The sequence below is a fragment of the Crinia signifera genome, chromosome 3 (assembly GCF_055691185.1).
Source record: "Crinia signifera chromosome 3, ASM5569118v1, whole genome shotgun sequence".
Lineage (NCBI taxonomy): Eukaryota > Metazoa > Chordata > Amphibia > Anura > Myobatrachidae > Crinia > Crinia signifera.
The window spans coordinates 146187613-146214910 of NC_139219.1; the positions used below are offsets into that span (position 1 = coordinate 146187613).

General features: G+C 45.5%; 1 protein-coding gene across 1 annotated transcript in view; it reads left to right on the top strand.

Moving 5' to 3' along the window:
- The first annotated feature begins 926 nt into the window (after nucleotides 1–926).
- The window catches only part of TPD52L1 (TPD52 like 1), a 120234-nt gene continuing 93862 nt past the window's right edge, over nucleotides 927–27298 (top strand). The window contains exon 1 of the mRNA XM_083176680.1: nucleotides 927–1094. Within this exon, the coding sequence (XP_083032806.1) occupies nucleotides 1073–1094 (22 nt within the window). The 5' untranslated portion in view covers nucleotides 927–1072. The remainder of the gene's footprint in view (nucleotides 1095–27298) is intronic.

Below are 27298 nucleotides of genomic sequence, written 5' to 3' on the forward strand. Positions count from 1 at the left end.
TTGATAAAGGTCTGATTGAGACCGAAACGTCGGGGCAGGATGATTGAATTTACCCTCTTGGAATAAATTGTCTTATTACACCACCATTTCTGATGGACTAAGTTATTGAATCTATTTGGAGAGTGTTCATTTTCCCTGCAGCAAGTTGCTGGGATACTTGGACTATTTATGAGGCTATATGGTTCACATATATACCTCTTGATGAACACCCCAGCTGTTGTAATTGGATGGTGAGAGTGCGGTCTACCTGGACATATATATATATATATATATATATATATATATATATATATATATATATATATATATATATATATATGGGATGCAGTTACAATCTCGGCGGTCGGAATCTCAGTATACGAAATCCCGACCGCCGAAATCCCGACCACCGAAATCCCGACACTTTCTCCCTCTGTGGGTGTCCACGACACCCATAGAGGGAGAATAAATTAGTGTGCCGAGCGTAGCGATCCACGTCCCCCCCTTGTCGGGATTTCGGTGGTCGGGATTCCGGCGTCTGGATTTTCAACACCGGGATTTTGACCACCGGGATTTAGAACCATATATATAATATATCCTTTAGAATAAGTAGCGTCACTCCAGGTACTTCTCCCGGAGAGGAGCATTTAAAAGTCGGCAACCCTGATATGTACAGTGTTTTATTTCAATTCCATCTGTTCAAATTTTGGTTTTCTAATTGCCAGTCGTGCTACTGTGTAGTTATGGCATATGTGCCATAGGCTTAGGCTATGATCACTTGGTTTTACAGGTTTACACTATGATGATGCTTTTTAGCCTCATCATACGCTAGGCTGCTGGTAACCGTGTAACCTGGTATGTGATTGTTTTATTAGGCAAACACTGTCATCCCCCGGGTTTCCAAGGGTTAATCCCCCTGGAGGGAAGGCACAGGAGGTATAGTGCAGTGATGTCAGGGAGAGGTGGAGCAGCACAGGCTGGAGTAGGAGGGAGAGCTGGCAGTCTAGCGCTGGTATTCGGGGATTAGTGCCGGGATAGAAGTCACCAGCCCCGGTGCCTATGCGCTCTCATTACTGACACCATACACACTAGCATGGAGAACAAGCGGCAGCCAGGTACAGTAAATCAGCGCTTGCCTCTGTCTACAGCTGTATGCCGCATACTGCACGTGTGACAGCCTAGCATGTGTCATCGCTGTCACTTCATACATGTGTGTGGAATGCCTAGCACTTTATCCCTGCACCTGTACGGCTGACATATCATTGTCTGACATCAGTGTCAGCGTCTCATACTGTAGCTGTAACTAATTCCGCGTTCATAGCCCGCTGTCTTGTCCTCACTGTATGCAATGATATGCCATGAAGTGCAATACTTAATGTGACAATTGTTGTAAAACTTTGTAGCAATATATATGATGACATTAAGGCTCTGCCATTGTTCCTGGCTTACCATATGATGGGGTGCTGGACTGAGGGGTCTAGTGTTTGCTTGTTATTTATTACCTATCTCTTCTAATTCATTTCTGTCATGTATTTTGGGATGGCTGGTGAGTTATTTAGTAAATATCGCGCGATTGATTTATTAGCTATGTCACTTCTATCAGTCTATCTGTAACTTATAAACTCAAATAAGAGATCAATCTCATGTACATGTATTTATATTTTATTGATACCATAGATAAATGTATTTCGTTTTCTCATAGCTTTTTTATCTATTACATATTGACTCATCTATTTCATGTTAATCGAACTATCACATACTGTATTGATTTATGTATCTCTATATTTTATATATAAATGTATCTGCCTACATGTCTCATACAGTATCTGTCTTATAGCAGTTTTCTAGCCATACAGAAATATGTACACCCTAAGTATGGGTACATTGGGGATTATTATTATTATTTTGCCCAATGATTAGAATGTATATGTGAGTGACAGTATTTATTATCGGAATTACCTCTAGTCCATGCTTTTTTAGGTCACAGAGTGGCATAAATATGCAACATAAAAGACGTCGTATGAGGAGATATGTTCGGTGTGCCAGTAGCTGCAGAACACAAAGATTAATAATGCATTCCAAATCAGTGGAAATCAGATGTATATACAGAGAGAATTCCTCCTCTGGCTTTCTCCATAATATTTATCAATGATGTTTATGCATTAACTATACATTCTATATGAAATATTTATAGCTTGCATATTTTATCATGGCCAGCAATGGAATATTCCCAAAATGATATTACCTAGTTTTGGACAAAAAATTTCTCTGTGAGCTGTTGTTGTGTAGTAAATGAAAAGGGGACCGGTTGGGGTAAGTAAGTTAAGACCCTTTCTGTTACTTGGGTTGGGGGGCTATAAAGGGGTTGGGATCATATGGTTGACATGGGTTTAGATCAGTGGTCAGGGAACTCGGTCCTCATTACCCCACACAGTGCATGTATTGCTGGTAACCCATCAGGTGCACAGGTGTACTAATTACTCAGACACATTTTATAAGGTCCGCAGGTGGAGTTAATTATTTCACTTGTGATTCTGTGAGGAGACCAGCAAAACGTGCACTGCGTGGGGTAAAGAGGACTGAGTTCCCTGACCACTGGTTTAGATTGACAGGGTCATTAGGTACACAAGCATTAGGTCGACATGGGGAAGGCTGACAGTCAATAGGTCAATGTGGGTTTTTCACAACCTTCCTGTGGTAAACCTAATGACCTATACCAGGGCTGGGCAACACCGGCCCTCCAGATGTTAGTGAACTACACATCCCAGGATGCTTTGCATTAGTTTTGCTATGTGGCCATGCTGAAACTGATGCAAGGCATGCTGGGATGTGTAGTTCATCAACATCTGGAGGGCCAGTGTTGCCCAGCCCTGACCTATACCCTATAAAGCAGTGCAGCACTACTCCATATAATCAGTGCTCTATAATCACTGAATTGAGCACTATTGGAGAAATTGAAATGTTTCTGGAATGTGATCTGCAATGCAAGGAGTTCCTGGCTTAAAGTGATAGCAAGGGGTGTATTTAACCTTAGAACATATACATCATTTTGGCAGGCAGTAATTTCAACAGTTTAATTGGGGTATCTTATTACCCTTGTATGTGTTCTAGGGTTAATTCCATACCTCCCAACTGTCATGATTTTCACAGGACAGTTCTGCTTTTTTGAGATAATCACCCATGGGCTATAGTGGATGCTACTCTGTGGATGCTGTGCACATATGCACAATGCATATTTATGGGAGACGGAGGAACGAGAGGCATGCCAACAGCTTAAAGAGCGCAGGGCATGCCCCCACTGAAAACAGGAGGTGTGACGCGTGACTGCGACATTCCTATGAAAGTATGTTGACTTTTACATAGGTCACACCTAGGGCGGCCAATCCCGGGATTGGAGTTTCAGAATTAGACTGTCATTTTAGATTTTAGTCTAATGCTGGGCAGCGTCTGAGCACCTGCGGTGTGCGGTGTGGCCGGTTTGGTGGTGTGTGTGTTTTTTTTATTATGGAAGCCAATGCCTAATGCCCCAAGCTAAGCATCCCTAGTCACACCTCTTCCATATAGAACTTTTTTCTATTTTAATTATATATGTCCGTGTAATGTTATGCAGAGCATTAAACAGAAGTTTCCAAGTTATGGATTATCACTAGCATGTAATGGAGTCATTTTTGTTTAACTATATTTTCATTTAATTTAATCCACATTTGTAAAACTGTTATTTTTTTTAGGTCAAAGAGCAATACAGCCAAAGCCTAAGTGCTCCACGTCCTAATCTGTCATCTATATACTGTAGATGTGGGCTGATTAAATTTAGGTAATCTCGCTAGAACAGCACTTGCATGCGATGTATGATGTGTATACCTGCTGCTGTCACCGGTCACCTGCTGGGTGCACCTATGTCCAGTCACCAGTGGATTCAGACAAGTGCGTGCACGTCTTTCCTAATGTGCACCCACCTGGCCATTGATACTTTGCTGGGATTGGACAGAGGAGGAGCAACATCTGAAGAAGGTAGACCATGAAGTAGAACGAGTAAAGGTGCATACACACTGGGCGGCATTTGAGCTGAAAGCAGCTTACAGTATACATTGAAACTGAGCTGCTTTTATCTCAAAATCACAGAATGTGTTTGGGCCTTAAAGAATAGAAGGAAACTAAGAAGGGAGGCCTGCCGAGAGGTATGACGGGTCCCAGTAAGATTCTTGGGCGTGGCCTAATCATGGGAGGTGTGGCCACCCACCGTGATTAGGCCACACCCCCAAAATGTTTAAGGCGGGTGAAAACACTCTAAAGTCGAGGGGGGAGTGTTATTGCCCACCCCCCACCTCAGCAGCAGCACACACATACAGCATGTACTGTGCTGACAGCATGCTCAGCATGAGCTCTCACGATGTCAGTGAGTTGCTCATGCTGAGCCTGCTGTCAGCACAGCACATGATGTAAGTGTGTGCTGTGGCTGCCCGGGAGGGACGGAAGGGGGGGGGGGGGGCGGATCAGGGCAAGTCCAGGCCTAGGTAATTAGTACCCACCCCGCCTCTCGGCATCCTTGGGGAGATGGAAAGCATCTGAGGGGACAGGAAAGAAGCATGCCAAGGAGGGGCAAGGAAAAAAAATTATGAGGGGGCAGTAGGTAAAATAGGCAAGAAATAAACAAAGGGGCCAGTCTTGACAGAGACGGGCAGAACCATGGAAAGGGAAACAAAACAAAAGAAGGTACAGATGGAGCCCCTCTCATTAAGCAAGGACTGGTGCTAGATTCACCAGCCTCCAGCCCCCGCCAGCCACAGGAAGGGGATGTGCGCGCACGAGACACACGCATATCCCCTTCAACTGGAGCTCCCCCCGTGTCCCCTGCAGTAGGGACACTGGGACTCGCACGTCCCAGTCAGATATAGCGTCCGATCGCCAGTTGGGGGTGGTCTGGCAAGCTCCAGCACTGTGAGCGGCGCTACATCTGTAATAAACAGAAAGAAAACACAGGAAGCATTGTGCTATACAGCAGTCAGTGTGTACGAGTGTGGTGCATTATCAGCTGCACTGTGGGAAAGCAGCGAAACGTGTTGGAGACCCCACCAGCACTTTGGACTCTGTCTGCTGGACATTGTCCTACACTCTGGACCCATCTTCTAACCCCTTGCGGTTTGCCACCGATCAGCAGGATTCCACTGTTTTCAAGAGACCGTGGACTGTATTCCAAAGGGTCCGATACGGTCATACAACAGTGAGGATTCCATCATCTCCCCTCTCCCCCTCCCCCTCCAGCAATTGGGAGACAACATCATCCCAAGCCCAATTGGGCTCTACACTGATCAACTGTTGGGAGCAATCTCGCCCACCCCTAATTTTGGGACTCTGCCCCACAATCATCCATCTACCAAGTGGGAAGTACATTTTGGAAACACCTCCAGTGGCCACGTAACTGATATCCATCTTCCAGGCCACACAACTAGAGAGGATCCATCACAAGTTGGCCGAGAGCTCCACTTTCCATCCAACAGTCCATCAAGGCAGAATAGACCCTTGCTCCCACAAATTGGGAGACCCATCCTGCACAGCGGCACCTGGAGCTGGGTCTCCTGCTCCGAGCAGTGCTGGATTAGGGCACAGGATGGTGGCCAGGGGACGAAAATATTTTAAAAGAAAGACTGAATCAAAAGGGGGCAGGGGAATGCGTGCTGGACCTCTGGGCCCCCCAAGTCACCAGGCCCCATAGCAGTTGCATCCCCTGCATCCTCTCTAGTTACGCCACTGATAAAGCCCCACACCTTCCCCTTATTGTCCGAATCAATGGTTAGACACACATTGTCCCTCATTCTGGTTCACTTGCAAAGATAAATTCCTTCTCAAATGGACAAAAAATGTACACTGCAGGGGGGCAGATGTAACATGTGAGAATTAGATTTGGGTGAGGTATTTTGTTTCTGTGCAGGGAAAATACTGGCTGCTTTATATTTACACTGCAATATAGATCTCACTTCAAATTAAAACCCCACCCAAATCTAATTCTCTCTGCACAAGTTACATCTGCCCCTCTGTAGTGCACACGGTTTTGTCCATTTGAGAAGGAAGTTGCCATTGTGAGTGAACCAGAATAAAGGCCATTGAGTACTTTGTCCAGTCATGGAAACCCTATCCTCACAATGCACATTAAAATAGAATAATATAAATTTAAGGAAATGGCCAGTGGCAGACCTACATTTTTGGGGGTGTTGAAACTTGAACTGTTATGGGGCCCCTTCCCAACCAGCAGCAATCCGGCAATTTCCAACAAGCTCCAAAGAGCCATGTGCCTGCATACAATCTTTAACGCTAAACTACCATAATTGGCGCCCCTTGTCCCAGGCTACTCACCTTTCACTGCTCACAGCCTCATTCCTAGGGAGATCCATCTCGGGCTCCGCCATTGCTGGGAATGTCACTTATGGGCCCCACACACAGGGCGATATGCAGTCATTTTCGGAGTGATCTTAAGAAATCACTCAGCCCATACAGTGATTTACATGCGCGCCCCCGCCATTCTGAATCTGTCCAAGATTCAGAACGGACCCGCCGGACATTTCAGAGCAGTCGCTCAGAAAGCTCCTGCTCATCTCCCGCATGCGTGATCGAGGGCAGATGAGCAGGGCTTTATCTGAGCGACTGAAGATGCCGCCGCCAAGGAGCCCCGCCGATGCCTACCAGCAGTCCTGCTGACTGGCTGACGCTGCCTCCTGGTCCCCCCCCAATGTGCCTGTTCTCTTCACTCAGAGGACGCTGCCGGAGTGAGAGGACATGAGAGGACATGACACTGGACTGGGTAAGTATATATTTTTTTTCTGCTCCCACTGTGCCACCAACGATTGTTTGCACGGGGGAGTTCCACTAGCCCCCAATGATTTTACACCTTTTTAGGGTGAGGGGGTCCACTAGCCACCAATGGTTAAACTTTTTTTGGGAGGGGGGTCCACTAGCCACCAATGATGAAACTTTTTTTTTGGGGGGGGGGGGGGCGACAATAGGGGGAGGGGAAAGAACACTATGCCACCAACTTTATTTGGGTGGGGAGGGGGGGGGGCACACTATGCCACCAATGTTTATTTGTTTGGGGTGAGGGGGGGCACTATGCCACCAACAATTATTTATAAGGACGCTAATAATGTTTTGTTGTATCATTCAATGCACGTCATGTCGGCAAATGCCCCTAGGTTAAATGTGGAAAGCGTCAATATGAGTGGATGTATTGCTGTGATGATTATGACATTAGAATAAATAGAGGTTAAATGGAAACATACATTATTTATGTGGTGGATAGGAAATTACCACATACCTAAACTAGAAAAGAACGTGGGGCGCTTGGGTGAAACAAGGAAAATTTACAATTTATTAAAAAACAAACTTACATCACAACATTACATACATATGATCAAACACTTTAAAAGCTGAGGTGTCACTATGACACTGATAGGTGACCGCTTGAAATAAACACATGGATATACTTTTCCCCTTAATATTGATGCGGGAATAAGGATTGAAGGGGTATCAGTCCAATTTTTCCTGAGACATAGGGCCAAATGTAATAGGGTGAGAGTTTCAGAAAGTGAGAGATTTTGGGAGAGTTTTCCCATTTGTTTTAAAGTGGCAATCATTTACACTGCAAAACTAGGTTGATTTTTGCCATGTAAATGATTGCTGCTTTAAAAAAATGGGAAAAACTCTCACAAAATCTCTCACTTTCTGAAACTCTCACCCTATTACATTTGGCCCATGGTGTCCTTTCTCCTTTTCAGGACAGAGATACAGTAGTTCACAGTGATAGATTGGCTAGTGTGCACACTTTAATAGCTGCAGCAATGGCGCCTTGGTTATGAGTAAAAAGTGACAGACACAGAATGGGAACAGGACTTCTGTCACAAAGGTGTCAGTGACAGTGTCCGTCCTGTTACCAAAGATGATTCTTACCGCTCTGTAGCGTAGGCAGGGATCAGGGTGGTAAGCAGATAGATCTGCGCCGCAGCGCCTGCTCGCTCTGTACCTCTCAGCTGGCTAAAAACAACAGGCAAACAGGAGCTCCAAGCACGCTTTCGATCAATCTGCTGTGATCTTCTTCAAAGGGAAGAAGGTCACAGCAGATGATCGAAAGCGCGCTTGGAGCTCCTGTTTGCCTGTTGTTTTTATTGAGGATTGGACACTGGATCTATTACCTATTAGCCTGGACGTGGAGGTACATCCCGGGTACCTACCTTCCTTTCCATGCGCTTTAGAGAACTTGGTTCACCCTAGTTCTCCACCAACTTGGTAATTAGCCACTGTCTACCTCACTTACTGTAATTTTATGCTCTTTGTTGAATAAATGGTATTACTCTATGTGCCACTTTATATCCATTTTTTCCGGTATCCATAATCGGGGAGGAAATTTGGTTACCTGCGGGTGGTCCAGGAACATACACTCATTTGGTTGGTCTGTCTGATATGGAGAAGAGGATCCCCTTCCGATCAGAAGGAGCGTGGCGGTATTATACAATATCTCACATATACGGAGAAGAGGATCGTCCCTTTATTAACAGGGACGTACTCTTCTTACTAGGGCGCCACTTGGGAATAACACCTGCACTTTGTTTTTGCAAACTGTAATGCCCCTGACACATTATGCCACACATTGCAATGCCCCTCACACCTAATGCATACCTCCCAACTTTGGCAGTGGAGAAAGGAATATATGGAAAACATTTTGGGCGCCGTTTTGTCGCTGTGAGGGCATGGCCAGTGCTGTGTGAACTGCTGGCCATGCCCTCAGCCTGCCTGCCTAATTAACGCATGCAGTGTCTAATTCCCGCAGGATCGTCCCAAAAAAATGGGATGTCACACAAAAGTCGATACACACTGACTATGCCACACCACATTGCCGCCCACAGTAAGGCTTCTAATAAATTATAAATTACCTGCTTGTTGCCAAGGGGGTTAATGTCCGTTGCTAGGGGTTCTTGCTCGTTGCCAAGGGGGGTTAATGTGCATTGCCAGGGGTTCTTGCTCGTTGCCAAGGGATTAATATGCATTGCCAGGGGTTATTGCTTGTTTCCAACGGGTTTATATTTGTTCCCAGGGGTTAATGCTCATTGCCAAGGGGGGTTAATGTCCGTTTCCAGGGGTTCTTGCTCGTTGCCAAGGGGGGTTTATTGTCCATTGCCAGGGGTTCTTGCTCATTGCCAAGGGGTTTATTGTCCATTGCCAGTGGTTAATGCTCGTTGCCAAGGGGGATTTCCGTTGCCAGGGGTTCTAGCTAGTTGCCAAGGGGTTAATATGTGCCCGTGTGTCCGGCCACCCGCCATCAGCTGCAGCTACCCCTGCTTTACCCTGCCTTCCCCTGCGCACAGAGAGACAGACGCTAGAAGTCATTTTTCACTTCCAGCGTCTCTGACAAGGAGCACAGCTCTGTAGCGTTACCAGGAAGTGCAGAGCTGTGCTTCCTGTCTGACGCTAGAGGTGAACTATGACTTCTAGTGTCTGTCTCTCCGTGTGCAGGGGAAGGACAGACAGGGGAAGGCTGGGGCAGCTGACGGGCGGGTGGCCGGACACATGGGCGGGAGGGTGGCCGGACACATAGGCAGGCGGGCGGCCGGACACATGGGCGGGCGGGCGTGGCGGACAGGTCCTTGTCATCACGATAAATATTTTTTTTAAAGTGTGTGTCCGGACCTGGGCCCCCCTGGCAGGCCCGGGCCCAGGTAAAATGTACCCGCCCCCCCAGCCTCTCGGCGGCCCTGCCTGGCAGTCGGTGAGGGATGTCGACGCTCTGGGATCCAGAGAAGGATGTCGACAGCCTGGGAGCCGGTAAGGGATGTTGATGGCCTGGGTGCTGGAGAAGGGTTTCAGATGTCCGTGGGCTTCAGATGTCCGGGATCTAAACACAAAGTAGGGATAACATCATGATTTGCGCCATACGGAAACGGTAATGATTTTACCGGAAGTGCGCGGGTGACAAATGTCGCGAACCCATACACGTGAGCCCCGCATTAATATAATGAAGGACAGAGGAAACCGGAAGTGCACAAAAGGCAAACGCCGCGTGCATACCCACATACAAACCAGCATTCATACTATATATACATGTAAAATGGCAGCTAGTGCTCTTTGCACTGTACAAAATTTCTCTCTGAAAAGCCGCTGAGGCTAACAGCAGGCAGAGAAACGCATAAAAAATACAAGAGTTACAGGCATCTATCTCTCATATGCATTCCAGGATCCTACTCTATACTAGGGATGTGCACCGGCCACTTTTCCCGTTTTGGGTTCTGGGTTCTGATTACCTTCAGGTTTTTGGTTCTACTGGGTTTTGCCAAAACACCCCCTCAACGTTTTGGGTTTTGGGTTTTGGGTTCTCATTTTTTTTTTAAAGCATAAAAAAAACTATTTAGGTGTTTTTCTCCTACGCTATTATTAATTGATCTCCAGTCATTTCCAGTCTATTCTGAACACCTCACACCTCACAATACTGTTTTTAGGCCAGAAGGTTGCACAGAAGTAGTTGGATAACTATGATAAGCGACACAAGTGGGCGGCACAAACACTAGACTGATACGGCACACTTAATAGCACCCCTGGACTGATACGGCACACTTAGCATCACCCCTGGACTGACATGGCACACTTGGCAGCACCCCATGAATTATACGGCAGACTTGGCTCACCCCAGGAATTATTTGGCAGACTTGGCTCACCCCTGGACTGATATGGCACACTTAGCATCACCCCTGCACTGATACGGCACACTTGGCAGCACCCCATGAATTATACGGCAGACTTGGCTTACCCCAGGAATTATATGGCACAGATGGTGGCACCCCTGACCTGATACAGCACACATGACAGCACACATGGTATTATACTGCACAGATGGCGGAACTATATATCCCCAGGTCTCGCGAGAATCTGACGTGGGATGATGACGTTTTAGCCTTGATTTGGACTCGGAAAGATGGTGGGAACCTGCAAACTCCTTGGATCCGGCCTCGGATCAGGTAAGTTTGTGGGGGTTCGGATCTCTAGGATCCAAAGCCGGTCATCTCTACTCTCTACCCTACAGAAATTTAATCCACTGGTGTATCACTCCAGATAAAGTTGCCCTAAAGACATTCAGCGTCAGCAACTGCGAGGCACAGGAGGACATCTCTGTCTTCTAAAAGTTGTAAGGTACCTTCTTAATCTCTGTCTGACCAGACATGAACTCAAACTGAATATGCAGCAAGGTAACCACAAGGCTTACTAATAACATCTACTTGCCATAACTGACTAGCCCATAAACAAGCTATTTAGAGGATAAAGCTGGTATCCCTATGCTTCCACAGAACTTCCTATAACCCTTTTGGTAATTAAGAGCAATTAACCATAAGCTACTAAACTATAGGTCATTTTCACAGCACCAATTGCCATGTAGAGTCGCTACTAACCATCTGCTTACCCAACTATAAATGATATATATTTTTTAATGATTGTTTTATTATTTGTAGTTTACTGTTATTGCTTTATGATTTTATAATAGTGGCCACCTATTAGATATATAGATCATTATATTATTGTCTTATATCCTTTTCTTATTTTTTTGGTAATATATCCATGTTATTTTAAGAGTTTTTTCCCTGTCTTTCCCCACCATTAGGGCATTGAGCGGCCCTAAACAAGACAGCAGCACTGTTAGGAATACTTAAATATATTGTACAATATTTATTGTTATTATTTAAAAAATCTCACTCTTAGAATTGAACCCGGGCATGCTGATCCTCTAGCAACCTGGTGATAGCGACTTGTGCTCATGAGTATATATAGGGTGATCCCATTCAAATGGAGCCACAGCACCATTCACTGAAATGAGATGCTTGAGCTTCTCAAATACAAGAGCATTCCATTCTGGATTTGTGTTCACAGTACTCAGCCCACAGTATTCAGCATCGGGTACGGGAACTTCAGGACACTGTGTTTATGGAATAATTTGCCTAGGAGACCCGGACACTCCACATGAGTACTGTACATTACAAGGCCCATTTACCTGAGCTTGTATTGTACTGTACAGTTGAAGCCACGAGCATCTCACAGGCAAGCGTAGCGGCGTAGCTATAGCACCGCAGCCAACGCGGGGGGGGGGGCGCTGTGCATGTGGGGGCGCCGGGGGCTGCGGTGCTATAGTTAAACCCCCCCCCCAATCCCCCGCAGACTGTCACTTACCTATCACGCTGGTCCCGGCGGCTCCGTTCTTCTGCTGAGGACCACCACAAAATGGCCGCCCCCATATAGCAAACAGTTCTCTGAAACTGTCTGCTGTATGGGGCGGCCATTTTGTGGTGGTCCTCAGCAGTAGAACGGAGCCGCCGGGACCAGCGCGATAGGTAAGGCTGTGGGGGATTGGGGGGGTGTTTGCATAGGCAGCGGGGCGGCAGGGCAGGGGGGTAGGGGTGCTTGGCGGGGCGTCGGCGAGGGGGGCGCCCCCCACCCCCTAACGGCGGGGGGGCGCCCAAAACGTAGCTACGCCACTGGGCAAGCGCGTCCCATTCTCGGTAAATGGTGGTGCTCCATCTGTATATCAATCCACTGCTGGATTAGTGGAGCATTATCCACCCAGCAGTGGCGATGTGTATTGCATTTATATGGTATGGCATGCTTCAACTTGTGGTGCGCAGAAACCCTTGCCTAGGCGCGCTGGCGCAATGGATGAGCGTGGCCCTATCTGTATCACATTCTGAGGTTGCACAAAGAAGCATTAATGATTCAACTGTAAAAGTGCCCAATTGGGGTGTGGTATAGCTTACAGACAATGTCTAAGTCATCAGGGTTAAAGTCAACTGTGTCAAAAGGTTGACACATGAAAAGGTCGACATGAGTTTTTCATGTTTCTCTGTGTCAACACCTCAGCATGTAGACCTTCAGAGCTTCACCCCTCCATGCTTCAAAGTACCGTTCCCATTCTGAGTCCACATGGGTGGTATTGTAAAATTGTGAAAAACACGTGTCAATCTTTTTATGTGTTGACCTTTTCTCACTGACTACCTAGACATTGTTGTAAGTCAACCGGATCCCACCCAAATGTTCACTTATGCCACATTCACCATAAATGTGTCATCTATTTATTTCAGAATAGTAATATTACAGTTCATAACATCTGTCTAATGATGTTAATGTACATTGATTATTTTAAGTTATTTTGTAATATTTCAAGATATTCCAGCCTAAAATAATAATATTATATAAACATAATCACAATAGAAGTAATATAAAAAATATCTAAATCTACTTCCTCTGAACAGTGGTGGCAAAGCTCTACTTCAAGAGGTAGTCACTGGCCACAGGAATGTGGCTTCTGTAATGTTGATGGATTTGTTTTCTCCCTTAAAACTGCCCTCTAATTGGAAATGGGAGCAAGTACTGAGCATGAGCATAGCTAGGGTGATTGGATTGAGATGAGAGCATAGTTATCAAATTCTGGTCTTGCCTGTATGGGAGAGGGCAGCCAAATTGTTAAGGTGGCGGCTGCGTAGCAGAAGTGGGCAATGCAGGGAAATGAAGGCCCACAATGACTGGCATTGTAGAGTGGGGGGCACCATGCTTCAACTCACGCCATTGGTCGCCCGACCCAGCACTTCATTCTGGCAGTGGGAGGTACCAGGTGGCAGAGCTTTCTGAGATGTTCCATGAAAGTATGTTTGAGAAACAAGTGAAAATATGTATCCTGGTCCAGTTTTATAAGTAGGCATCAGTGTCAAAAAGTTGAGGCACACAACAAAATCCTGCTGTACTTTTAGACCAAAGCACATGGCTGTGAAGAGCATGTACACTGGAGCACTGGTGTTTCTGTGTGTGTGTGTGTGTAGCACTATAAACATTACTATAACAGCTGATTACTATACAAGAACTGTTATAGACTCAATCAGATAAAAGCACACAGCCTGCAGCTGTATTGATATACTCTGTATGCTCCAAAGCTAAATTATACTTGGCTAAATCAGTAATGTGAATGTTCTTTTCCAGCCAGAGATGCAACAAGAGCAGCATCAATACTGATTAAAATAAAAAATGACCGGTTCGGTTTTACCGAAAAACGAAAACACCCAAACTTTAGGTTTCCGAATCCAACAGTCCTGTTTTGTATCGCTTGGGATTCCAAGTACAATAGAGTCACGGTTTTGTTTCTTCCTGCAAGGTTGGATCTCTGATCTTGAAACTGGATCTCGTGATTTGAATTGCGTTTCAGGTGCCATTTCACACAGGAGAATAAATACTGTGGTGGTCAATTCATTGATTGAAACTATATTAACATAAACCTGACCAATTGACATGATAATAATTGTTTTTATCGATAAAGAAAAGAAAACATAAATAAACTAGACCAAAACACTTAAGGATGTTTTTACCAAAACCATAACGAAAACATTGTTGGGGGTTTTGCCAAACCATGAGGTCCACTCACATCTCTGTTTAAAATTGAATTGTCACGGTTTCTGACCACTGTGCTTTGTGTATAACGTATGTAACATGACATGTTCTGCAGTTCTAGTGATTTTTTTCTTTAGTAAGTGACATGTTAGCAGGGTAGTGTATGGCAGTGCTGATTCTAGGTCGTGATTTGCTAGAGATCAGCCGCCTACTCTGAGTCTTAGGAAAAACATAGTGAGTAGGTGTCAGTGTTCTCATTAATTTCTTAGTATGCTTGCAATGTTATAACTGACTGTAAGACAGAATGCGCTCAGAGACTTCACACAGATTTATAGACTCTAATAAATGAAAGAAAATAACATTAAGTATGTTGTACTGTACATATATAGCTGTAGGTCTAGTAAGTCAAAATCGAGAATTTCAGCTAATATCCCATTCTCACTGCAGCAAAAACCCGGGTATTTGCCAGGGCAAGCGGTGTTTTGTTCAAATGTTTGTAAATCCAGTCATAAGGACACAGAGACATGTGTATTCACCTCTGTGCTGTTTTATTCCATCCAACTCCAGACACACTGCCTCAGGACCACCCACTTCCCAGCATTCCCCTGGTCCTAGGGACCATCGCAGAAGATTCAGGCTTACACATATTAGTAAAGAAGTGTCTACAAATATTAAGCATTCTAATACACTAACATCACAAGCGGTAATTTCCTGTGTCGTGTCTCAGTGTGAATGGGTGTGAGTGAAATTCCCGGGTGTAATGCCTCGGTAATTTCACATGGGTTTTTTGCAGGGTTATTCCTGGGAATTACACGGGTGTATGGCAGTGTGAACAGGGTAGACCTGGGTTTTTCACACAGGACCTGAAAAAGCGAGCTGATTTGGGAATGAAATCAGGTGACATCCATTTAATGCTGCGTAGAAGAGAGCAGAAATGGTGTAATGGAAGGATGAGGAAGTTTTTTGGAGCTACGAGCTTTGAGAGGGGAGGAGGAGATCAAAATGTGAAGGATTCCACAGTGCACTACAACACTTCCAACATCCTGTCTGCTGCATCATTAAAACCCAGCAACAGGTAGTGAACAAACTCAAAGCACTTCGCTAGCAATACTGGAAGTACTTTGTGATCTCAAGAAGAGTGGTGGTGCCCGTATGGACTGGCCCTTTTATAAACCGTGTGTAACCACCGGCAACGGGAACACAATTACCTTGGCTTGCAGGTGCCGAAACCAATTCACAGCCAGTCTTCTTCCTATCGGTCAGGAGTCTTCTCACTTCCACGTAATGGACACCAAGGAAAGAGGGACAACAAATATCAATTCTGACCTTTTATTCTGCGGTCTGTAACTAGGGGCGCCAACCTTCCAGTATTCAGCACAAAATAAGCACTTCAACAGCACACAATGATCACAATGCAGAAATCCAACAATAATTCAGCGATAATCAACAATCATCACAATACATTCTAACCTGCAGTACCCGGGTACTCTCTATTACTAGGGCCGGCCAGTCCTGAACGGAACCGGTGCACGGAGTTAGCGTCCAGGGAGAAAATCACGGTACTTGTGTAATATCTGGGTGCCCGATTTTTATATCTGGTCAGAAAAATCGGGTCGATCGCATGCAACCAAATCGCATGCGATGTGATGCAATGCGATCGACCCGATTTTACATTGGGTCCAATGTTAAATGCCCCCCAGACCCCATTTTTTATTGTATACCCACCCTGTTCATACCCCCACTATCCAAGTGGGCATGGAGTTGATTTTATATAGTGTGGCGAGCCACCGAGCCCAAAGCGTGGCGAGCGGACGCGTTATACATGTTAAGTTATCCGCATCTGCTCGCCATGCTTCGGGCTCGGTGGCTCGCTGCGCTCGCCACACTATATAAAATCATCTCCATGCCCACTTGTATAGTGGGGGTATGAACAGGGTGGGTATACAATAGAAAATGGGGTCTGGGGGGCATTTAACATTGGACCCAATGTAAAATTGGGTCTCGGGGACCATTTAACATTGGATCCAATGTAAAAATCGGGTCCATTGCATCGCATTGTATGCGATTTGGTTGCATGCGATGCGATCGACCCGATTTTTCCGAAAAAATCGGGTCCATCGCATCTGATTGTATGCCCTAAGTTAAGGCATACAATCAAAAAATCGGGCACCCAGATAATACACAAGTACCGAAATCACACTTTGACTAATAAGGGTCTTCTCTTCAAGTTATAAGAAAGGCTGTACTTTAACTCTTGGGCCACCGGGTGGCACTATTACTCCAGGGATTCTGATGTAGACCCTTAAACAGTAACCTGGTCCTTAAGGTATTTTCTGGGAACCTCAGAGGCAGGTCTCTATATGGATGAGGCCTTGGTGCAACCTCCAGGTCACGTTAGTGTGGGCGCTTTCGCATTGCCACACTCAGCTACACCTTGGTACGGTATCACAAACTCCTTCAGATGGTCTGCCAAGGATTAACTCCAACTATGCCCTCACCCTCTGGCCATTTGCTTTGACACAGCAGCCCATAAATCACAATGACACACTCACGATTAGCAGGCAGGGTTCAGCTGGGCTCACAATGTTGCTGGGCTCTGTTGTTGCTGCTGCTGCTGCTGCTGCTGCTGCTGGGACTGGGTTCTGCTGCTGCTGCTTCACTCTGGGACTGGGTTCTGCTGCTGCTGCACCCCTTACTTGCCACCTGTGCTCTGTGGTGATGGGGTTCCTCTCTCTCCCAAGCACTCCACATGAGTCCTTCCCTGAAGGCTTCTCTACCTCTTCCTGCTCTGCCTGTCCATCATGGGATCACTCCCGCCCCCTGCTGCAATTAACCCCGGCTGGGCTGGCAGCATACATTGTGCTGGGGCATTAACCCCTTACTAACTGTGGCACCTGGTGACTGATGTCACCTAATGTCAGGGTGTTACCAGAGCTGGCCCTAGCCTAAATGATGCCCTAGGCAAGATTTTGGCTGGTGCCCCCTAGCACCGCCACTAGTTCTGCCTCTGACCCTGCTCCCCTTTCCCAGCACCATCAACCCTCATCATAGCAGTCATCATTTTGGTGCTCCTACCCGCAATATTTTAAATAGTAACAGTGCACACATTCGGTGCGCAGCCCAAACAGGGGTGTGTTCTTGCTGAGAAGGGGCATGGCCACACAATAGTGCCCCCAATTCAAATTATGCCACACAGTAGTGCAACTTGTGTGATGTAACTTTATACGTTACATCACACAGTAGTACCACTTTACCTTATATACATTACTCCTCACATTATTCACATTATACCCTTAGAAATAAATCCTGAGAAAATATTGTATTTTAAGCACCTCCATGGCCACACTGCAACCCAGCACAAAGCAGTGAGAAGAGGGCAGAGGAGAAGAGCTGCAGCTGCTGCTGTCAATTAAGGGGAGGGGGCCCGGGGCCCCCACTGGGCCCTCTCATCAGACTTTGGCCTGGGTAATTTGTACCCCCTACCCCTTTCTCTCGGCACCCCTGATAATACCACACAGTAATGCCCCTTAATACATGACACACATAATGCCCCTTACACATATGCCAAACACTATTGCACAACCAACCCACCCGCAGACAGCACTCGCACAGCCGCTAACACTGTGACCTCTGCCTCTGCTTGGATACAGATGTTTCCTCATACATCTTGACTCAATAGGTCTTGCAGCTCCTGGCCAGTTCTGCTAACGTTGGGTGCCTTTTTTGCTGAAAATTCGTCTTATTTGCATTGTTATGACCAGCACACACAAGGAGCTTCTGATGATTAAAATGATATGCTGCATGCCTATATTTTGTGTGCGACTGTGGCTGTACCTGCATATGGAATGCTATGTTACAGTGATTTCCATATACACTATTTCATATGCAGATACAGCCTCACTCACACACAGAATATAGGCATGCTGCATATCATTTTAATCAGCAGAAGCTGCTGATGCCCCTAAGCATTCCAAATGCCCTAGGCAATTGCCTAGTTTGCCTATGCCTAAGGCCGGCCCTGGGTGTTACATCCGCCCATACTTTTTTATGTGCGTGTCCTCGCGCACACCAATGCAGATACAGGTGTCTTGAATTGTTATAAAGTTCCGGAACCACTGAGTCCACTTACCGAATCAAGGTATAACTTTCCAAAAAGAGGTACAACATTACACAGGCTACTTAAACAGTGCCGACAATATTATTAACAAATGAACAGTAATACAAAAATGTTCAGTAACATGAAGAGTAACACAACTGCCTATACCGCAAAGGTGGTACTACTGTTGGAGGAAGTATTGGCCACCCCGCATTCAGTAACGGCCCTACTGGACTCTGTAACATGTTTGGGACACTATCCTCATCATAATCATCACTCTCTTCGCTGTTTGCCTCAAGGGGCAATTGGGTTCGGTTAGGGTACTGCTTAAGTTGGTCAAAATAGATCCACTGCCGTCGAGTCCCATCTGGCCCTCCAATCTGATAACTCTTGGCTGTCGACGCCAGACTCTTAGTGGCCATATAAGGACAGGCTTTTTGTCTGGTGTCTACTTTGCTTTGTGACAGAAGGTTTTTCATTGGCTTGTTCTGCCCTCGGGCATGAGAGTAATGTTTGCTACACACATAAGGCCTGCCCTTGGTGTTTCCTGCCACACTTTCCATTTCCTTGGAATACATACTATCCCTCTGGGGTTGGCCTTTTGGATAGTAGTCACATAGAGGACTTCTGGGACGTGGGTGGCTCCCGTAACCCTTGTTTCTGGTGGCATATCTGCTGCCCCGAACGGGAATACCACCAGGACCTGTGACGATGACTGCTTTGAGCCCTTTTTCTCCTCTACCATCTCTAACCCCAGCCCCGAGGCTTCGGTATAGTTTTCTTGGGTCACTCTTCTGGATGGCGGTGTAGTGGATGAAGATGTCCTGCTTTGTGTCAGCGCAATCGACGAACCCATATCCACGTTGCACGTGGAACCAGATCACTTTCCCATGACTTTTCGTGCAAACTGGAGGGTCACGGTCTAACATGGCAGATAATTTGCACTTATATGGCATTGTCTGCCATAGCAAGTCTGCCAGTCTTCAGGGCCTGTACCTACTCTTCCTGTTCTCACCGAGGTTCCACACAGGACAACCATCAGCCGCCCCCTCCGAACGGAGTAACCAGCGGGTCTGGTACCAGCACATATCGCCACCAAAAGGGGTGAGACATCCTTATGACCTCTTTTATAAACTGCTTCAACTAACCTTGGCACTAACCAATATATCTCAGCTGAATCCTGTTCCAACTGCGTGTTTGCTCACATGCTAATAGACTGCCGGTTATTGTGCATATGTCTTTACCCACTAACAAACACTATATTGTGGGCTTTTTGAAATATTAACAGCCTGTGGATACCGCCGCTAACTATTATATGCTCTTCATTTCAAACAACTTCAACCTGCTGGCTATAACAGAAACATGGCTCTCACAATCAGACACAGCCTCCCCTGCAGCCCTGTCACACGGTGCCCTCCACTTCACACACACACCCAGGCCTGGTGACAGCAGAGGAGGTGGGGTTGGAATATTACTATCCCAATCCTTCACATACAAAGTTATACCACAGGTTCCATCACTCACATTCACATCATTTGAAGTACATTCCATCAGAACTTACACTCCTTTCTCGCTGCGTGTTGCAGCTATCTATCGCCCACCTGGGCAGCCAACACGATTTCTGGAAGATTTTTCTGCCTGGCTCCCTCACTTCCTTTCTGCTGACATCTCAACCATCATCATGGGTGACTTCAACATTGCTATTGATAGCCCAAAATCTGCTGCTCATGCCTCCAAACTACTCTCTCTAACCTCCTCTCTCGGCCTCTCCCAATGGACTGACTCCTCTACTCATCGGGATGGCCACTGTCTTGATCTGATATTCACTAAGCTGTGCTCAGTGTCGGAATTCACCAATTCTCCTTTCCCTCTCTCAGATCACAACCTTATCACCTGCATGCTGTCCTCTAGTACTTCTAACTCAAAAACACAGAAATCCTTTAATCCACCTCAAGCCCGCAGAAATATTAATGATATTAATTTTCAAGTACTCTCCTCCTCACTGCAACAACAGCTTGCTCCTTTTTCTGCATTCACTACTCCTGAGATGGCGGTATCACACCTAAACCTAACCCTCAAAACAGCCCTGGATGAAGTGGCTCCAGTTACCCACCACACTCCACGTAGGCCTAGACGCCAACCGTGGCACTCTAAATTAACGAGACACCTACAAAATATCTCACGCAAAGCTGAGCGTAAATGGCGTAAATCTCACAGTCCAATGGATTTCTTTACATATAAGAATATCTATCAGTACTATAGTTATGCCCTGGAAACTGCCAAACAAACATATTTCCAAACTCTCATTTCTGCTCAAGCTTCTAACCCAAAACGACTTTTTAATATATTTAATCCCTTCTCAACCCTCCCGCACCCAAGCCACCAACCACTATCCATGCACAAGATCTTGCTTCCTACTTCAGGGATAAGATTGACAAGATCAGAGATGAATTGGTATGCTCCAACTCGGTTGGTGATATGCTCAATTCCATACCTGAGCCCTCTGAAGCATTTGCTTCATTTGATCCTCCCACTATACTACCTCTCCTCTTGACCCTATACCCTCGCAAATAAGTAAATCTCTGACTCCTGTGCTCATTCCAATCTTAACTAAAATCTGTAACCTCTCTTTCTCTACTGGTGTCTTTCCTTCATTGTTCAAACAAGCAGTTATTACTCCGATTCTGAAAAAAACAGAATTCTGATCCAAGCTCTCTCTCAAACTACCGTCCCATTTCTCAACTTCCATGCACCTCCAAACTACTTGAAAGACTTGCTTATACTCACCTCACACACTTTCTTAACTCGCACAACTTAATGGACCCGCATCAGTCAGGCTTTCGTGCCCAACACTCCACAGAGACAGCACTGACTAAAGTTGTGAATGATCTGGTCACTGCTAAGTCTAAAGGCCACTGTTCACTACTAATTCTTCTAGATCTCTCTGCTGCTTTTGACACTGTTGACCACACACTTCTCATACAAACACTACAATCCATAGGTCTTAAAGACACAGCCCTCTCTTGGTTCTCATCCTACCTCTCTAACCACTCCTTTAGTGTTCGTTTCTCTGATTCTACCTCCTCTTCGCTACCTCTTTCAGTTGGAGTACCTCAGGGTTCAGTTTTAGGTCCCTTGCTTTTCTCAATCTATACCTCATCTCTTGGCAAACTAATCAGCTCCTTTGGATTTCAGTATCATCTGTATGCGGATGATACTCAGCTCTACCTATCCTCCCCGGACCTGTCCCCATCTGTATTGAGCCGTGTCTCTGAATGCCTTTCTGCTGTTTCATCCTGGATGTCATCTCGCCACCTCAAACTTAATATCTCAAAAACAGAATTAATTATATTTCCGCCAATAAATAGTAGTTACCAACCTGATATCTCTATCGCTGTTGAGAAGATGACAATCACTCCTACCTCTCAAGCTCGCTGCCTAGGTGTTATCCTTGACTCAGAACTTTCCTTTGTACCCCACATTCAATCTGTCTCAAAATCATGCCACATGCACCTAAAAAACATATTTAAAATTTGCCCTTACCTTACACAAGACACTGCAAAAACTCTAATCCATGCTCTCATCATCTCACGCATTGATTATTGCAATAGTCTCCTTATTGGCCTTCCCCAATACAGACTCTCACCACTACAGTCCATTATGAATGCAGCTGCAAGGCTAATCTTCCTAGCCAGACGTTCATCGTCTGCAAAGCTACTCTGTCAGTCACTTCATTGGTTACCTGTATTCTACCGTATTCAATACAAAATTCTTTTACTTACACACAAAGCCATAAACCAAACTACACCAACATACATATCCTCTCTTATCTCAAAATATCATCCAACACGACCTCTACGCTCCTCCCAAGATCTGCGTCTCTCATCCACACTCATTACCCGCTCCCATTCCCGACTGCAGGACTTTCTTCGGGCTGCACCCACTCTGTGGAATGCCCTCCCAAGCACAATAAGACTCTCCTCCAGTCTCCAAACCTATAAGCGCTCCCTGAAGACTCATCTCTTCAGGCAAGCTTATCAAATTCCAGAACCAGTCATAGAACCTTGCGTTCTGGTGGAATCGATGCAATAAAGAATACAGTATCTATCCTTATGTATCAATGCCTATTTCCCTATAGATTGTAAGCTTGCGAGCAGGGCCCTCCTACATTTTGACTGTCTGTAAATACCCTGTTTTGTTTCACTGTCTGCAACGGAATATGCTGTGCTATATAAGAAACTGTTAATAAATAAATAAATAAATATGCTAGCTTATAGCACTGGATACAACTGAACCTGCATTATATAAACAGCGGAGCCCCCCCCAAAAAAAGTCCATTCCTGTTTCTATTCAGAATCAGTCATTATTATATATTTTTGTTTTATATATATTTTTTTATTCTTTGGTTTTTTACTTTTATTTATTTTTCTTGAATGTGTATTTTCGCGATTCTGTAAATGTATTTTCAATGTGATTTTATGATATATTTTAGAATATAAAATGTATCTTACTTAAGCAGTGTGTCCTAGTTCATTCTTGCACAAAAGGTGTATATTCTGGGTACTATCTACTATATATCTAGCAGCGCAATACACACCATCCTTGTCTTTTTTTCCTTGCATATCTTATTGTGGGTAACGGCAGACCCACAGGTGTTGTCTGCAGCAGCAGATATTTGTCATTTATTTACAAACACTGAGTATTTTTATTAGTCTATCTAACCTGATTGAAGCGCTAGGAAATTTGTGAACTGGTACTTGGTCTTATGACCATTTTCCAGTGAACAACAATGCTGGGGAATTGTCTACTGTGCTGGAGAAATCTTTCTGAGGGGGGTTCTGCTGTGCTGGCGAGGTCTCTATGAGGGATCCTTTGAAAAAGCCAGTATAACTGTCGAAACGCATCCGTTTGCCAACCTCCAGCCTCTTCTTGGTGTCAGCCATTCCATTGGACCCAATTTCTCAAGCTCCAACCATCTGTAACAAACCGGACCTAGAACCATCAGCTCAAAGAGGATCTTCTGATAACCTTCACTATGGACATCAGGATCCTCCTCATCATAAATGAATCTCCACTCCAGGATCTCAGGGCTCCCAATGAGCAAGCAGCAAATTGAGGATCGATACAATAGGGCAATGGTTCCCAAACTGTGTGCCGTGGCTCCCTGGGGTGCCTCGGGACACTTGCAGGGGTGCCATGGGTTGGTGGTCCAGGACCAATTCAAATTATTTATGATCAATTATTTATGGACAAAACCAGTGCTGGTGTTTGTCAATCATAAATATGTGTACAATTAGAAGCAAATCCTGCCCTTTACTATATAAATGAACTTAAGAAACGCATATAAACACAATCTACTTAATTTTCTATATATATTTTTGGTCCTAGGGGTGCCGTGGAAAAACTCTGATACTCTAGGGTGCCGTGATTCGAAAAAGATTGGGAACCCCTGCAATAATGAATGACTGAGATTTACATTTGAGGGTATTCCCAATCAAAATTTGTAGGTCATTCTAGGAACAGGACTTTGCACTTTCCATTTCACACCCATGTGAGTGACTGCCACAATATCACGGTACCATTCATGCATTTTATTTGCCTACTAATTCTTATGCCTCTATATTGTGTTTTTATTGATTATGTTATGAATTAATAAACATTCTCATTTATAATATCCCATGGTATTTAATTTCTCCTCCAACTAGCGCTGTGTATTTCCATTTGTCTCTGTCTGGGGAGTTGTCTACTGTGCTGGGGAGATCTGTCTGGGGTGTGGTTCTGCTGTGCTTGGGAGATCTGTCTGAGGGGGCTTCTGTTGTGCTGGGAAGATTTGTCTGAGACGGGATCTGCTGTGTTGGGAAGATCTGTTTAAGGGGGTTTTGCTGTGGTGGAGGGAGATCTGTCAGAGGGGGGTTCTGCTGTGCTGGAGGGAGAACTTTCAGGGGGTTTATTGTGCTGGAGGGAGATCTGTTTCAGGGTAGGATCTAGCTGTGTGTGTGCCCATGGCAAACCCCAGCGTTTCATGGGTGTATCCATGAAAACATTGGCGTTCCCATGCTAAGGCATCTGTGATGCACATGCGGGGGGCATTCAGCTGACCTCAGCAGATGTCAGCTGCCTGCCTGCTTCCCACGTAGGGAGCCCGCAGATCTAAGATACCACAGAGGTCCCACCCCATCTTTGGAAGCCCCCTTTAACAAATCCTGCTTTTGCCCCTGCTTTCAGTCTTCCGTATCTGTAATTGAGTGTTGCTAGACCATCTGCAGCCACACTATTCTGTTACTATAAATACATTTAAAATAACAACATGGTATTTATTGGCACTGAATCCTGCAAATATAATTATGTTATTGAAATGATTCAACAGCATAACACAATCTGGGACAGATCCAACACTGGTGCATAAATACGTTGTAATGGGTAATGTTTGCTACACCTTGTTTGTATTACTGGCATAATGTCCTAGTTTTATTTTTTTAAGTGGAAAAGTAATACAAAAAAGGGAAATATATGTAAAGAAGAAAAATGCAGTTAGTAGCATTGGGCCTTATTCAGCAGTGAATGGTAATCGCGTCTGCTGATTCTTTGTATGCTTCGGATCTGAGAAGATATGCATCCGCTGTTCATGAACAAAGCACACATCTGTTGCACCCAGTGGCATATTTAGTGAATAAGCGCCATCCCCACCAGTTTTGGCAGCTCCGCCCCCTCAAGTAAAGTTAAACACCCTTCCCCACTTACCCCTCCACCACCACATTCAGGGAGCCGCAGATCTCCTCCTGGCTCCATCTCCTCCTGCAGTGCTAACGAAAACTGACCCTCACAAAATGGCTGCCCCTAATAGCAGACTGTTTTTAAGGATGCTAGAGGAGGCTGCCCCCTCCTCTAGCATCCCTGAAAAACTGTCTGCTGGATGGGGGTAGCCATTTTGTGAGGGTCGGTTTTCATTAGCACTGCAGGAGGAGATGGAGCCTGGAGAAGACCGAGAGCCAGGACCGCACAAACTAATCGAGTCCTGGCCACAGACGCGGCAGTGGCGTAACCCACGGGGCCCACACTTACTCAGCACCTCCCAGCCACAGGAGGGTCTGCGGGGCTATTGTTAGCCACTGGTTGCACCATCAGACCTCTGAGTGGGTCCGATATGATTTCCCGGCGGTCGGGATCCCGGCGGTCGGAATCCCGACACTGGAATCCCGACCGCCGAAATCCCGACAAGGGGGGGACATGGATCGCCCCCCCTTGCGGGCTCGCTGCGCTCGCCACGCAGCGGGCCCGGTGCCTCGCTACGCTCGGCACGCTATTTTATTCTCCCTCTATGGGTGTCGTGGACACCCACGGAGGGAGAAAGTTTCGGGATTTCGGCGGTCGGGATTCCAGTGTCGGGATTCCGACCGCCGGGATCCCGACCGCCGGGAAATTAACCGCATCCCCTCTGAGTAACCCTATGATTGCTCATAATATCCATTAAAATTAAGCCACCAGGCCAGTACTGCTGCATCCCAAGGAGCAGCTTCTGCCAGTCAGCTGTGACATGCCCACAAAATGATATGCCAGCATTTTATTCACCACTCCTTATTTACTTACCCCAAATGGCCACAGTCTGTCAATCACTCTGCGTCCTAATCCACTGTACAAAACGCCACCTCAAGACCATCGTGGCAAATGGTCAGAAGCATGCAAAGGCGAACAAACATTGGCCATTTAAAAAATATATATTTGAATTGGATCCTCTGAATTAGACCCATTGTAATAATATTGCAGAAAGACAAATTACATGGTGACAAATATATAAATCACTGTACAGTATACCTTAGTTTCCTACTGTACTTTTCAACTTTCGCCTTTGGGAACATGACACTGCGGCAATGAGTTACACTGCAAATCAGTTTGATTTTGCAGTATAAATGATTGCTGCTTTAAAAAATCTAGAGATTTCTTACCAAATCTCTCACTTTGTGAATCCTATTACATTTCACCCTATGCGTCATTAGGTTGGGGTTGCCTACCTGACCCTCTCCTTCATGGAGAAAATGCTCTGTTCCTGGATTTCCCTGGTAATGTATGATTGCCATCACCTGTGGTGAAATGCCTTTCTGAATCTTCTCAATTACCTAGCTCCCCACAGGTGATGGCAATCATACATTACCAGGGAAGTCCAGGAACAGAGCATTTTCTCCGGTAGGCAACCCTGCATTAAATCCTACCTGCTAATGGAGAGATCCAAGATTCACGAGTTGAGAAATCATGCCATAATGATGTAATTTACATACAGTAGAATGGAACTCATCATGTATTAGTCCAACCCTATCCCCAGTTACCCACTTGTTGTACCATTATCCTCCCAGTAGTGCCCACTTCGTTAGGAAATAAGCAGGTTGCAGGAGGACTGGGGTGCAGGGGAGTCTCCTGCAACTTCAGGAAGTTAGGCATATGTTTGCAAAATGCAAAGGGAGTCTCAATGGTGCCTTTTGCTTCATATTTAAATATTGCTGTTTAAAAGCTCAATTTTTAAATCATTAATTTCTGTGAATAAAACAGAGAGGCTATCCAATGTTTACTGGAGCAGTGATTAAAATGCAGCAGTCAAGTGTTTAAATAGCTCATTAACTATAATTCATTTAATTTACAGGGTGTATCTGAGCACATCCTGTCACAATGCATAGTAGAAGTGTTCCTTATAAACTGGGAGCTGCAAGAGGGCTGCTCTTATCCAGCTGGGATAACTTATACATTAGCGCTAGAAAAGCTTGAAGCAAGCAGCACGGAGAAGCTATAGCAAATGGGAAAAATCTTTTCAGATGTTTTCTATTTTTTTTTTTTTAA